Genomic DNA, 15,955 nt, shown 5'->3' with positions numbered 1-15,955 from the left:
CTAGGCCAAGATCAACAGCAAGACATTACAAACACAGCCACAGGCAACAATGCCAATGACTCTAGATTGCAAAACACACATCCAGTCCTGAGACCAGGACCAGGCTACTCTACCATGAATATGGTAAGCACCCACACTGTTTAGTCACAATACCGTTTCCATGGTTGCTTAGTGAACATTTACCACAAGTAGACGTCGATGTCTGGAATTGTAAATAGTGTATATACGTTGAACGATATATATTTGACAAAATTCAACTTTTGTCATTTCTGCATCTAACTTTTGGACTAGACTCGATTCTAGACTGGATTCTACTGTGTTAACTCATTTGTTTGCTTTGCCTTTGGTTAAACTTGGTATGGAAGACTCTAACTTTAGTTTAAGACTTCTAGACTATTTCAAGCCTGCTGTTTGGAGTAGGTCTAAATGAACATTTATTTTACAACGAAGACAAAGTGTAACTTTGGATAAAATGCCTGGGATTATTTGATTGGATCTATACCATGCCTTGGATTATTGTGCCTGGCCCTGGGATTGTTTAATATGCAACTGCTTGATATAACTGGAATAATTAATCCCTGGACCTATCCACTGCAAGTTAGGCGAGTGTGACTAATAATATATGAATGCTTTTGAAAATAGTCAATTGTCAGAAGCTAAGACCCTATCGAATATAGATCTAGATGATAGTCTAGTAGTAGATCTAATGTAAGTCCCAGAATCAACGTTAGACCTTATCAAACCTTTTATAATCATTGATGGATATAAAACAAATATACATGACCTTCATTCGTAAATCTAGTTCGATCTATGGGGTCGGTAGAAGCGACTACAGTCAGACATCTATTTCCCTCCGGGCTAGCGCCCCTCGGGGAAATAGATAACCGTAGTCACTTCGACCGACCCCATAGATCAACTAGATTTCCTTAGTCCCTGTATATTAGTATATTTTCTCTCTACCCTCTTGATAGATCAGCTGTTGTAGTAGAGTATGAATTAAGAAAGACTTCAAATGAATAGGCATAACACAACAACTCAGCTACTGCACAAAGGGGACTGCTGACAGAATTAAAGATAATCATCAATGATGTTCTGGAAAAAAATTTGTAGCATGTAAAAAATGGTTTCATTTTGGTTGGTAAACTATCAGAATCAACATCCTTTTGTTATCTTTTGTTCCTCATTCAATAAGCTTACTGATTGGAAATCAAAATCTGCTAATTAAAGATTAGCAAACTTTTAAGGAAATCATACATACATAATAGTGAATACTTTGTACATATTACATGTACAAGAACGAAAAAGTGCAAAAATAAATAATTTTGTGTCATACAAAGTATATATGCAAGCAGACAACCATATGATAATGTAGTCATATGAATAATTAAGAATGGAATGCTGTGAATATATTAATATAAGCAATATGTCAAGAGGTTTGACAACTGATGAGTGTGGTTAAGTGTAGAAGTTTAGAAATGAAAGGTTTTTCAAGCAATGGAAATTCTATTTCCACATTATTGGAAAATGGCTATTTACTCTTAAGTTCCTTTGGTTTATCTAAAAAAAAAGAACCACTCCCTCCATTATTCCTTTCTATATCTTGTATAAATATCATTAAAGTTTGAAACCTTGATAAGAAAACAAACCTGCCGAGAAAACTCACATTTATTTATTTCATCTTTTAATCTGAAGTGATGACAGCAGGCATACATGTACATGATGTGATTGAATTTGGGGATATAAATAGTGCTGTCTCCATCATATTTTGAAATTTAACTTAAGTTGAAGTGACCATCTTCCTGATTTTATTTTCACAATCCATGTGTACATCTGCAAGACATTATAGCTCAGGGCTGAACTTTTGAAGGACAATGTAGACTGCTACTGAATGGTTCCATTTGACTAGCTGCAATTCTTTGATGTTTGAATAAAAAGAAATACTCATTTTATCCGACTATTGTTTTGCCGCTTTCTTGATGTGAACTGTGCTTCCTCAGATAGTCTTGCTATCTCTTGGCCTAGGGTGTCAATATTTTCCTGTGAAGACGAATAAAACCAATACATATATATTTTTAAATGGAATTAATCTACACATCTTGGCAAGGTTTCTATTATTCAAAGGAACATAAAAGTGACAAAACAAAAAGCTTATTTCACATTTATGAAATTGGTATTGATTGTCAAATGTGCAATTATGTTATTTTTTATAATGATCAATAATTTCACGATTTGAAAAAGAATTCAGTTTGTCACTTAAAAAAGGGTGTGCACACAGTTGAAAAGGGCACATCAAAATGTCTCAAAAATTCATATAAATGGGAAGTATTTCAACAAGTGGAAATCTGAGCCAATGTCTGTGAACAACTTATGAGGATTCTTCCAAAAATTCTTGTGGATTATCTCTCACGTGGAGAATATACATTAAGTTTTCTCAAAATCTATGGTTGGAACCCTTTTTTAATAAAAATGTGTTTTGGTTTTAGGGCTTTTGGTTTCAATATAAAAAAATATATATCTATAATTATATATTTTTATTGTGAATTAATTTTCACTTCATTCACATGCCGAAAATGACCCCTTACATATATATGTCTTTAACCAACATTCAGATTTTGTATGGAACTCTTATGTTCATTCCTGAACCAAAACATTAAGTTGAACAAAATGCAATTTGTCTCATATCTTGTCACAGTTGGATGACGTAGTGAGCAATGGGATTAAGAGAAAGTTTCACTAACCTTGAGAGTGATATTTTTGAGGAGGGTGTCCTCTAGTACTGCTTGAAGTTTGCGATTGATCTCCAGTGAAAGGTCAAGGGTCATGTTGGGGTCAACTGAGTGTGACCTGTATACGGAGGCCATGATCCCACTCTGTTTGGACATTTGTGCCTGTTCAGTAAAGAAGGAAAGGAAGAGAAAGATTGTCATGACTGATAAACTGTCATAAGATTTTGAAAAAAAACCACAACTACCATTAGAAATAAAAGCAAAAGCTGTCTTACATGTATGTAATTAAGAAATACAAAATTATGTAATGTAGCTAATTCAGGAAGTCCTCTACTCTATAAATGAATCCTTTAGGATTATTGAACTTCAGTACACTGAATTACAATGTTTGGTAATGTGCTTTTCCTTTAATGTGAAAACAAACAAACAAATCAGTGAAAGCTTTGTAAATAAATTAATGAAAAGACAAAATCAAAGAGAATGAAAAATTATGAAATTCAAACTGGTGATTCAAATAAATATATAACACAGAATGTACACATTAATAGTCAATTCACTGCAGCTGAAAGCACACAAATGTTATTGAATAACTTGGAGAATATAATAATCATTATATCAATAAAGATGAATTAATTCTGGATAGCTAAGCAGTGATCATAGATCCCTTCAGCAGCCACCTTTCTCAATCAGTGACCAATGAACCCATTTAGGATTATCAGTGGTCACTGTGAATGCTCTAGACAACCCAGGAAGTGGATCCTCGATAATGTAAACCCATTCACAAGACTACCTCATGGTGTGAAAGATAAATGCCAGTTGTGGTAATGATCTCAAAATGAGTTTGTACAGAATCCAATTAAATGACCACCAAAGTGTCTGTTTGTATGAATAAAAACATGTGCCAAATGATTCTAGAAGAAATTGTGTAATTGCTGAGAAATCAGCAAATAAGCACGGGATTCGGGTCAAGCGTCGGGCCGACATTCAAAGCAGTAATAATACACTGTCCCACATGCGCTTATCTGTGTTGGTGATCTTCAGCGTGGACATTTTTCAGCGTAGATTTCAAGATTTCACAAAGTTCAGTTTATGTAACTGTCCCAGATCTAGATCCTCGATTCAATTAAGCCTGGTTTTACAGACTTTCTCGTGAAATCAGTGTTTACTGCAACTACTTTCATTTATCTTGAAATCCGCTGAGGATCACATTGCTTCATGAACAAGAAGCAAACAAAGCACAGTAGTTTGGTGTATGGGATATTTTTATTAGTAGAGTACACAAAGAAAAGCACAGAATTCCACGCAAAGCTTTAACCCCAATGCCCGCTACTGAGAGCATTCATCAGGACTGATAAAGCTTGCTCAATGGCATGGATCTGAAAGCTTTCATACAAGCTGACTTTCTAAACTGGTTCATTTGGGCATTAGTTCAGAAAAGTGCCAGCAAATATTCCCAATATCTACATACTCTTTGAAAGACAACAACTAAATACTTCAAAATATGATTATGTGGAGATGATACAATTGACTGATTCAATTTTAGAAAGCAGGCAAAAATACAATTTGTCATCTATATAATGTAGATCATACAGAGTTCGCACGATGTACAGTACAGGTATAGAAAGGAATGAGCGATGTGTACTAAATTAAAGCAATAATTTCCATAAATTATAATGTACCTGACATTTTCTTAATGATCAAATCATAGTTTTACTGGCTTTCCATGTACAATTGAGATCAAGAAAATATCAATTACTTGAAACTCTTAATGACACATAATCCTGCATTACTATCTATTCAAATAAGAAAATAAATTTAAAGGGATGGTCCGGGCTGAAAGTATTTATAGCTTAATAAATAGAGTAGAATTCACTGAGCAAAATGCCGAAAATTTCATCAAAATCGGATAACAAATAACAAAGTTATTGAATTTTAAAGTTTAGCAATATTTTGTGAAAACAGTCGTCAAGAATATTCATTAGGTGGGCTGATGATGTCACATCCCCACTTGTATTTTATTACATGAAATTAGGTTTATTGAAATTTTTTCCTCCAAGAACTAGAAAAATTTGATTGACAACTTATTTAGTGCATTAGATATTCATTGCTGCAACTTATTTCATTATAAGGGAGACATATTATTCACACAAGTATGAAATAATTAAAAAAATATGATTTTATGTAATAACATAACAAAACGAAAAGTGCAGATGTGACATCATCAGCCCACCTAATGAATATTCATGATGACAGTTTTCACAAAATATTGCTAAACTTTAAACTTCAATAACTTTATTATTTATTATCCAATTTTGGTGATATTTTCGGCATTTTGCTCAGTGAATTCTACTCTATGTATTAAGATATAAATATTTTCAGCCCGGACCATCCCTTTAATTGTCAAGAAGTTACATCCTAACTGCAAACATTATTTACATAAACATCAATAAGAAAAACAACAAAACAAGGACAAGAAAATAATGATAATAGGATGCCACAAATGTTGATAAGAGGGAAAAATATAGAGGACTAATGACACAACCATTCATAACAGGAAATTTGAATACATACATGCAAACATGCAAAAATATTGAAACATATTTCAAGCTGCAAGGAACATTCTGTTTGATCCATTTGTGATTGTATTTATTGTCACAGAGTTAATAGGGGCCACCAGGTATTAGTGAACAATGGGAGAAATAAAGTTAACTAATTACATTTTGCAAGGTCACACATTGTACAAATTAAAAAGCCAATTAAATATTTAGCACAGAGTTTGAACAGTTTCTACAGTTTAATATGACAAATTGCCAACCAAATATTGATCCTTCATAACTAAAATAATACACCCCGTCTAGACGGGCGTATAAAAAGAAGGGGTGGGGAATGTTTTTTTAAAGAAAAATTGCAAAAACATGCAATCCTGAATCTAACAAACATTTGAAGACATTAAGAGCAAATGCATTTCAAAGATAATAGATTATGGAAAGCCATGCAAAATTTTGTCATTTCTATTGGCATAGGTACAGTATGCTGATACTATATTGTAGAATCTAGTTTCCCACAATTCGCTGTCATTCACATATTTTTGTTGATAAACAAAACAAATATATGTTAACATTATATTCATACTCCACATGAGTTTTTATAACTATATTCTATTAGAATAACAGACAAAAAGGTCTTTTCTTTTAAATCTACCATTAACAAAAAAATATAAAAACTGAGGAATAAGGACGGAAACAAAGAGAAAGAATACATATATCTTTCAAATAAGATACTAATCATTCATCATGAACTAGGTAAAATCACTGGTAAGAAGAAAACTAAACATTCCAAGTGCTAAAAGATGCAAAGAAAATATGAGGAGAAAATCAAATGGAACATGATGGTTAATTCCCACAAGACCTTACCATGGTTTTCCGCACAAGTTTTTGCTATGGCAGGCAAAATAATGGAACGAATGGAGAGAGTTAGGGAAATAAAATATCATGATAATAACAGAAGAAAAGAAAATATGATGGCTGGTGGTGATACAGGCATACACATTACAGAACTTTTAAGTCCCCTAAAGATTATATACATTTTCACCGTTCATGCTTGTAATGAAATCAATAATAACATTTGACATCCGCAGATTCTTTCTATGAGCAATCTGAAGCGGTGTTTACATTAATCTTTGTTAAAGCTCCAATAAGTTGAACTTGTATTGATACACTTGCTATTAGATAATCAAGATCTTGTGTACTGGGATTGAAAGAGAGTTCAAGATCTTTTCTATTTGATGTTCATATTAGTGTCAAGCTTTAAAAGAATATCTGACATGAAAATGTTATATAAAAAAGAGTAATGAGAGAACAATGAAAGAAATAAGAGAATCAGAAATAAAGTTGAGACTTAGAAAAGAAAAAGTGATAGAAAGTGTGAAAGATAGAGAGATGAGGAGACATACTTGCATAAAAGAAAAAAAATGAATGGTATACATAAAAATAGAATTGTTAAATAAACCTAACTGTTTTCTTACAAAACACACCAGTGATATACATGTACGTGCACGTTACACGTCCTAAAGATATATTTCTTTTATAGTCTAGCACCTTTAATCCTGTATTAAATTTATCAATAAGCAAATTAACTACTCTTTAATCTACATTTTTTTATCATTGAGATAAAGAAATAGGGTTTACACATATGCTAGATCACTATAAAAAAAGGAATTAGCTCTGAAAAAAAATGGGCATATCTCTGCCTTGCCAAAATATTTGGGAGTACCAGTACACTAAGTAAAAATATGATAGCGCTTGCATGAACGAATGTTAGGTTTGAGAGCAACATCAGAAAATTGAAAACAAATACAGAGCATTGCTCAGCACAGCTGGTATATTGATTCATGCATTAATTTTGTTTTCATTCAATTTGCAAGGCCTGCTGGGGAACATGATACTCAAATCTATAAACATGAAACAGATATAGATAATAACCAGAGGGTATGCACACAACCGAAAATGAAAAGATAATATTTGAAAAGAAAATTTGTAGGACCTACATACATTGTATGTTCTACATTAACATTGTGAAGACCCCCCCCCAAAAAAAAAAAAAAAGTTTCTACCTATGAAGTATTTGCTACCTAAGGTACCTCATGCTCTATTCCATATTGATATTGATAGGGGAAGGGCTTTAACATTTACTATTTGTAGATTAATGTATCAATATCAACTCCCCCCCCCCCTCTCAAAAAAAAATTATTATAAATGATATCCCTTCTCCAAATGATAATGCAGAAACAGATGGATATATGAACATGGTTATTTTAATCTGATATGGGACTCAGTCCCCATACATGTGCAAGTAAATATGTACATTTACCAATATGTGTACAGTGTGTGAACTCTTTAGGGAGAAATCATTACATATGTTAAGGTTGGCTTGGGAACTTATTCCTAACGCATACGCAGTGGCGGATCCAGGATATCAAAATTGAGGGGGGTGCAGTTTACAATTTTATTAGGTTAAGCTATAGATAAATGAATAAAAATTAAATATATTGATGTAATGCATATTTTGATGTAATGAAATATGCATACATCAGTTTATGTAAATGGAAGATTCTCAAAATAAAAAGGAAGGATGTCCTTTGCATCACCACCTGGATCCTACACAAAAAGAAAAACAGGATCCCTGTTCTTTACAATTGCAATCTATTTCTGTTTCATTCGTATGTTGTGTGAGGCTAGGATTTTGATGCTATAAAATTGGCCGTAAATGTGAAACTTCAAAATCAATGTTGTTTAATCAAATGTTATATCTTAATAAACATCCAATTACTTCTTGCCAATGTTTGAATTTAGATACCAGTCAACATAAGCAGCAAGTTATTCCCAATTTGAAGGATATCATATAAATGATTTCATCCTCATGCTAACCTTTGAATAAATGCTTAATGGGATAGAATAAAAGAGAAGCTTACTTTGTTTTCATCACTAACGGCTGGTATGAGTGCACCTGCCTCCTCCCTCATAATGTACTGTTGAATTATCCTGTAAAATAAAATAATGAACAAAATAATACAATAAAAACTTACGCATGTTTCCCACATCCTCCCCTACAATCGTGTACAGTAGCCAAAGGGAGAGGGTCTTGATTACTAAAATGGTTACATTTTATTATCTGTAAATGAGATATGGATCTACACATAATTTAATGTACGAACTCCACCTGGAAATGTTGCATTTGACCGACTTGACATTTTCATGGGATAAGTATTCTATAGTAAACATATTTTTGTGAAATGTTTAGATACAAGTGGAATATAACATAAGAATCTTTCTTTGAGGGCAGGGGAGCACTGCCTTTACAAGGTGAATACCATGCTAGAACACAAAAACACGTAAAAAGGGTTTCTTTTACTGTTGATGATATTCACAGAAATAAACAGTCTAGGTAGACATTGCAACCCCTTGCCCCTCTGCCTGCAAATTACCCTCATTCTTACTTTGATTTCTTCTGTAATTCTTCAATGAGTTGGCTATTGTGTTCCTGAAGAAACTCAATTTTCTCTGCTTTCCTCTGCATCTGTTTCTGAAGCCTGACAATTCTATCTACCAGCATGGCCTTGTCAATACCAGGGAAGTCATTACCCCCTGCTATCGCTACTGTGTGGTCCTGAAAACAGCAAACATACAAAACAAACTGAAAATATACAATTATAACTGAATAGTGTATATACGATTTGATCTGGAAGACTACACTCACAAGCTGTAAAGCAATAAGCAATGGAGTACAGCAATCTCTTCATAACTTGATTATCTGCTACCAATAAGTTAGAAGGCAGCTAGGTGTCATTCATAACAGTATAATTCACAAATATTACTAACGGACAATGTGGAGCAGAAGAGTCAATCATTTTGATTGGTCAATTGTCGTAATTTTGTGTCCAAGAGCGATGAATATAATGTGTTTTTCCAATCAATGAGATATAAAGGCTCATGATTATGTAATCTTCATCGTTTTTGCTTATTGCTTTTTCATGGAGGAAAAAACACAAATATCATTGTGGAATCTTGTCAAAAGGCCCCCTTTCCCACTTAAGGACGTTCCACAGTTATGTTTGTGCGCATTATGATCTGCGCATAGTTTACACTCTGCGCACTGACGTCACAATGGATGAACAGGTGATTAATTAGCTGCGGGTATGAGCTGATTTTTCTCATCATCTGCACTCTAACTGCAGATCCGATGCGTTATCTTATGAAGCTAAAAAATGAAATTATTCCATGGACCATTTTAAAAAACATCTCTACAATTTCAAAATACTTTACTCTGCAGTACTGCCAAGAATCACGAATAAGTCCCCGAGTTTGAATAATTGGTAGAGTGGTTTTGTTTTTTTCTTCACATTGATACAAAGCATTTGGCACATTTTTGGAGTTTTAAAAAGCACATTTGCTCTAATAAAAATGCTGATAGTTTAAAAACAAGCACATGAACCCCAATTTTTTTATCTTTGTACCTCTTAGGTATACCTTCCTCTACAACTTTGCAAATTTTGGTGAAAATGACATGGATTTTGAATAAAGTGCAGCATTTATTGTACTTTTGTAGTATGTGATTGAAATTTAACATTTTTTTAGATTGGGTTTTTGTTATCTTTTACGCCATTTTAAGAACTGACAGTGCTGTTAGACCTAAAACTGCAAACAAATAGCACTATAAATATATTCTCCATTCTAACGATACAATTATTAACTCTCTTGCAAAATTTGATGACCTTTTCATGTATTTTGACTGAGTAATAGAGGTTTAAACTCATTGTAGTAATCTTGCGAGGTCTAAAAATGCCAAATTCTTTTGAATGCGCAATTCTTAACAACATCAATTTGGGTGAACTTTGAAGCTCTATAGCAAAAAATCAAGCACATGGACCTATGTTAATTTTTGCATATTTCGAATATTAAGGTTCTAAAGTATCTATGTGCAAAGTTTGGTGACATGGATTTCACTCTAACTGTGGAACATCCTTAAGTTGATATCAACAAATACTTTAATTTAAAACATAATAGGGAATTTTCTCTTTATTTGCTTGTTTCTCCAACACACCTGGCTTGATTGAGGAGAGTCTTCCTGTCTACCGACACTACCTCCACCGCTGCTCCCTGATGAGATGTTCACAGTACCACCATTGAGGGTGCTGTTTCCCAAGGTATCCAGGGATCCTGTGGAGCTGGTCCTAGACTCCGAGCTGAAGGTATCTTTGTTGACAGGAGCACCACTACCATCACTCTCAAGGGATTCCATTCTCTTCTTAGCAAGATGCAACTGACGAGTCAGGTCCTAAGATGGGATGGGATTGAAACATATCTGGGGCCCGTTGCAGAAAGAGTTGCAATCAATCGCAACTCTAAAAATCATGCGCAACTTGATTTTCAACCAATCAACAGCGAGCATTTGGGACTTGCGATTGTTTTTTTTTACTTGTGTTTAAACGTAACTCTTTCTGCAACGGACCCCAGGTTAAATTTGAGATGCCCGACAATAAGATACACATTTGTACGGGGAATGGAAAAGCTCAACAATTTCTTGTGGAGACATTGTGATATTTTAATCAAATTTAAGGTTCATAAAATTGATTTTCCGGTGTTCTATATACTTGTCCTTTCATTGTTTATAAATCTTGTATATTGTAATCATATTTCCATTTTAATGTATCTTTAGTTCAAGCCAATTATGTTTTATATGTTTGTGAGAATCAATACGAACCAGCAATTTATGTGTTTCATGATCCTCCCACCAACAGATATTTGTATTACATTGTTTGTTGTATATCAATATATTTGTATGAAATGTCTTTATCTTGAATTGAATTAAATATAAATACGCTACAAGCATCAACTGAGAATAATCCCCAAATGGTCACATTCCCATCACTTCAGGCTATATTACTTGTTCATTATGTCATGCAGTACAACTAAAGTGGCTACCCTAGGTAAATCATTATTATCATAATCACTATATCACACATACCTTGAGATTAGCAGCATTTTTTCTCTTGAGTGTCTTCATCTCATCTTTGGCATCATCTAGTTGAACTTTGACCTGATCTAGCGTTTTGGTCTTCTCACTGAGCCGAGCCGACAGGAGAGCAGCCTCTCTCTCACGATACTGCTTCTCTTGATTTAGGTCAGCAGTCTAGTACAAAAATAAACGGGATGACAAAGCTGAATCTTGGTGAACTAGAGGAATTTGCCATACCTGCTATACAATCAGCAGGCTAGATCACCCAGGATCACTCATCCTTTGGGCAACATTCTACCAGTTCAGTTTTCATGTAATGACCTTTTGACCACACTCAAAGTGAACTTTGAGTGTGGCAATTTCAGTCAAAGATCCATCTTTCACGAATGGGTATTGGTACAAATACATGTAACCTACCCAATTAGCATATAAAGGGTACTATTCCCATTTTACTATTATTCTTATTTAGTCTTCGGGTAATAGTTAACAACAAAAGCCAGGTCAATTCCTGGATCAACCTGGCCCATTCAATTAGTACATGACAACTTAAAACCAATGCTGTATAAGTCCAGTGCTCTGTTGGATATCTTGAGTTTGGTCTTTATCTTGATCTCAAGGCGTAGGCCTGAAATTTCATCTTCACCTCAAAACTTGTTCTCAGAAATGTTTCTTAAGATCAATGCTGTTATTTTGTAAAATAACAATGGAAAACATTTTTAAAACTTTACAAATCAATAAAAAACAAAGACAAAACATCTTTGCTGGGTGAATCAATGCATCTGGGCCCAAGGATAACTGAAAGGTAGAAAGAATCATATGGAAGAACATAATGTTTCGTTTATTTGTGAGTCAAGTTTTGATATTTGGTAAGAATCTCATGATCGGTTTGGATCTTGAGACTGGTCGTAAGATCTGCATTAGTAATGATGACATTATGCTTAATCTCAATATTTCATCTTGATTTAAGAAGTTCTGAACTTGATCGTTAGCTTCAGATTTTGATTTTGTTCTCTAATCTCAAGCTGCCTTATTAATGCACAGAATAGTCAGACAGAAGAGAGAAAGTTCTTTACTTACCAGCTGAGAGATCTGTGAATTTGATTCTTCTACCTGAGATGTTAACTTTCTGCATTCTTCAGTCAGCTTATCAACCTGAAAAAAATACAATCCAATCAAAATGTAGTTTAAACTGATGATAAAGTACCCGGAAACCCACCAATCAGAATAGAAGGTGTGACATTTTTTAATCATTGGGTTTGGGGACATCAAGCTTTCTCTTCATAAGGGCTGCTATTCATAAGTACCACAAACTTCTATCCATAACACATGACTAATTGACATTTATATTGGGACCCAACAATTATTAAGGAAAACCAAAGACAAATTACTTTGTAAGCTAGACAGTCATTTTTATCAGAGTGAATAGATACCTTAGAACCGAGTACATTGTTATCAGAATGAAGAGCTGCATTCTTTGCTGTCATTCTCTCTGTAAACTGCAGGAGCTCAGACTCCTTCTCTCTACTCCTCCCAAGCTCAGACTCCAGGTCCTTCTCATCTTCTTTCCTGGAGGCAATCGTCTTCTCCAGCACTTCAACATTCTCCTTGGATCTGTGAAGAAAGAGGGGTTTAGTAGAAAGAGATGAAGAAAATTTTTCAAAGGCCTAAATGTATTTCAACTTTATAGGCATCTTGTCAAAAGATAAATTTCCAGCAAGAATCCGACAAGCAGGTTTCCCTTACCAATCCTCACATTTCATCACAGACAAAATATGGGGAACGCAGGAAAGATGCTAGGAAAAGGCTTACAGCACCTTTATAGCAGGATTCCAGCAAAAAGAAAAATTGCCTTACTTTGTGGTTATCGGTACCAAAGAGTATGGGTACCGCCAACATTATATTTATGTGGGCAAGTTTTCATGGAATCCTGAGGATATTCCTTATGATCACCAATTGATGACAAAGGTTTTGCTTCTCAGCAGCTTTAAGACCACCCCTGTTTCAATGAATAACTTACTCATCTAGTTGTCTCTTGAGTGATTTCAGTTCATCCATTTGTCTGGTAAGCTTCCTATTCTCTTCTTTCTGCGAGTTGAGTAAACCTTTGAACTGAGCTAGTAAACTCTCTGTGTGCTGTCTCTCATCTTCAAGACAGGTAGCCTTCAAAGAACAAATTAAAAATAAATCACAAGTTTAACTCTTACAGTGCTAAGAAGATTTGTTTGTTAAAATAAATCCTATCAAATCCTGGATAATGCTTTATTTCAACATCCTCGGTTCTTAATCAGTCATTTCCAAAATTAAACATTTTATGATAAACTGTGTCACTTTGATGCTGTATATTGAATAAATTCATAATTTCATGATGAAGACCCTCTAGGCTACAATTTGAAATATTTTGTCTCGTATACAATTGACTTTTTAGTATTTTTGTATTGTTTAAACTGAATTTAAAACCAATTCAGGAAAAATATTTGTATTTAATCCTAGAATAGGCTGTAAACAGGGTTGTAGAAATAAATAACTGTAAAATTTAACCTGATGTTCTTATTTTTATCAAGCTTCATGAATGAATATAATTGTGAAATAGGACTGAGCTTCTTTTCTTACCTTAACCCTAAAAGGACTGGGCTATTTGAGATGTATTGAGGACTGCGGGGGGGCCAAGAGTTTTGAGTTTTGGAAATATCGCGCAAAGCATCAAGGGGGGGGGTTTAGGGTTAAGATTTGTTCTCTTATTCACACTTGTTGCTCCTGTTTTATGCTAAAGGAGAATGGAATCTTGTAAAATTTATACTTTTCTTATAAATTCATATGGCACCATATAATGGTAGACCACCTTCCTTTTAATGGAAGGTCATGGATTTAATATCTGGCCATCTGGCCAAATCTACTTGCTCAGCATTACTATTTGAGAATGGTAAGATTACCATATTATGGAATGCAGAGCCCACTGGTAAAGCAGAATCATAATTAACTCATCACCTGAGGGAACAAAAATAATTCACTGAGTGGAAACCCTTTGGTAAATAAAATATTTTAAATTATATCCCTTACTTAAGATTGTTGTATTGAGAGTGTACACAAGGATAAAAAGAATAGTTTTACTACGAAAAACGTTTGCCGTGAAATAGTTCATTTTCCTTGCTGACGTCACGCATAGTCCATTTTTTCCCTAGGGAAAAAGTAAACTATACGTTTTTTTGACCCCCCCCCCTACCTCGCGATGCACAAGCTGTGCGGCGGGATACAAGCAGAGCGCTGCTCAGCCAAACGACACTCTGCACTGCATGCCACGGGAAACTTTCGGCGAGCTGCACTAACCAGGTGCGCTCGCTAAACAGACGATCCATACGGCAATACTTGTTGTTTTCTCAACTTCTCAACGAGTGTTCTATATCGACTTATTAAAAATCGTTTCGCTGTAAAATGGTATGAGTGGAAGGGATATAAAACAAATATACAATGACCCATTTTCGGAACAGGCTAAAACTATTCGCACTCAGGAACATCATATAGTACTATTCTCCCTCGGGCCGATGGCCCTCAGGAGAATAGTACTATGTGATGTTCCTTCGATGCGAATAGTTTTAGCCAGATCCTTGAATGTCATTGTATATTTGTATACTACTAGTATTACTACTAATATTATACAATACCAGATTGAATTTTTACCTTGACTTTTAACGAGTCCAATTCTGCTAAAGTATCATGATGTGCCTTCTTCAGCGCAGTCAGTTCTTTTAAACGTGTGTTATGCAACTGTAAAGTAAGCATGAAATTTAATATAACATGTAAAAGGATATATATAAACAACAACCCATTTTGCATTAAAGAGGTAAAATAAGATAACAAGATCAGACCAAATTTGAAATTACACGTAGCCATGGAATGTTTGAAATTTGAGTTTTCCTGGTACATTAAAAACAAGTCTCCCACTTGTCAGATATAAACTATACTCAGTTTCACCTCAAAAATTCTTGGAAAATTTCCCCATTTTCGTTTTTGAGGGAAAAACATGATGAAATCAAAATCTAGAGCAAGAAATACCTCCATATGATCCTCCTTTTCTTGAAAATGTAATTTGAGTTCTTCCTCCTTCTCCTTGAGTTGTATATCAAGCGAATTAGATCGGATCTCCTCAGATTCCTGAAAGTAAGTCAAACAACAAGTAAAATCACACTACCAGATCAAATTCAAAGACTTATCTAATGAAAAAAAGCATATTCAACATAGCTCCATTTACAGTTACTTTGATATCTTATTTTTTTGTTTGGACATTTTAAATCATCTACATTGAACTCTTTGATATGAATTTCATGAAAGCACTTTATAAAGATTAAGTTATTAATAATATAGAAAAAAGTTATTAATATTATTATATTGAAAGTTGTACATATGTCATAAATATAATATACAGTTAAGTTCTCATTAGTCAAATACTCGCCAAGTTGGCAATTTTTCTGACCAGGAGATGGGATGGTTGTTTGACCTAAGGCTCCTGACTACATATATCAAAGTCTGGGGTTCAATTCCCAGCCATGCATGTCCTTCAGCGATGCAATCTCGTATATCTATCGATCTTTTGTGGAAAGCTTATGCTGATACATATTTTGCGAGAAAATGATTTGACAATATTGATGTTAGGATAAGAAAACCCTGTGGAAAGGAATGATGTTCACATGTTTACAATGGTGCTAGAAAAATAGTGAACC

The 15,955-nt window shown here is 34.2% G+C and overlaps 1 protein-coding gene across 3 annotated transcripts in view; it reads right to left on the bottom strand.

Annotated features, from left to right (window-relative positions):
* Positions 1-1,392: 1,392 nt before the first annotated feature.
* LOC129273366 (coiled-coil domain-containing protein 186-like) overlaps positions 1,393-15,955 on the bottom strand; it is a 31,725-nt gene continuing 17,162 nt past the window's right edge. For 2 of the 3 annotated variants that reach the window (XM_054910393.2, XM_064107301.1), the window contains exons 8-19: positions 15,291-15,389; positions 14,916-15,002; positions 13,258-13,400; positions 12,671-12,851; positions 12,318-12,392; positions 11,250-11,414; positions 10,326-10,559; positions 8,722-8,891; positions 8,197-8,266; positions 6,140-6,163; positions 2,739-2,888; positions 1,851-2,037 (exon numbers count right to left, since the gene is read on the bottom strand). In XM_054910393.2, the coding sequence (XP_054766368.2) occupies positions 1,942-2,037; positions 2,739-2,888; positions 6,140-6,163; positions 8,197-8,266; positions 8,722-8,891; positions 10,326-10,559; positions 11,250-11,414; positions 12,318-12,392; positions 12,671-12,851; positions 13,258-13,400; positions 14,916-15,002; positions 15,291-15,389 (1,494 nt within the window). In that variant the 3' untranslated portion in view covers positions 1,851-1,941. Of the gene's footprint in view, positions 2,038-2,738; positions 2,889-6,139; positions 6,164-8,196; positions 8,267-8,721; positions 8,892-10,325; positions 10,560-11,249; positions 11,415-12,317; positions 12,393-12,670; positions 12,852-13,257; positions 13,401-14,915; positions 15,003-15,290; positions 15,390-15,955 lie in introns of all 3 variants that reach the window. The other variant, XM_064107302.1, reaches the window with a different exon arrangement.

This window comes from Lytechinus pictus, chromosome 12 (assembly GCF_037042905.1).
Source record: "Lytechinus pictus isolate F3 Inbred chromosome 12, Lp3.0, whole genome shotgun sequence".
Classification (NCBI taxonomy): domain Eukaryota; kingdom Metazoa; phylum Echinodermata; class Echinoidea; order Temnopleuroida; family Toxopneustidae; genus Lytechinus; species Lytechinus pictus.
This window is presented reverse-complemented; position numbering and strand designations above follow the sequence as displayed.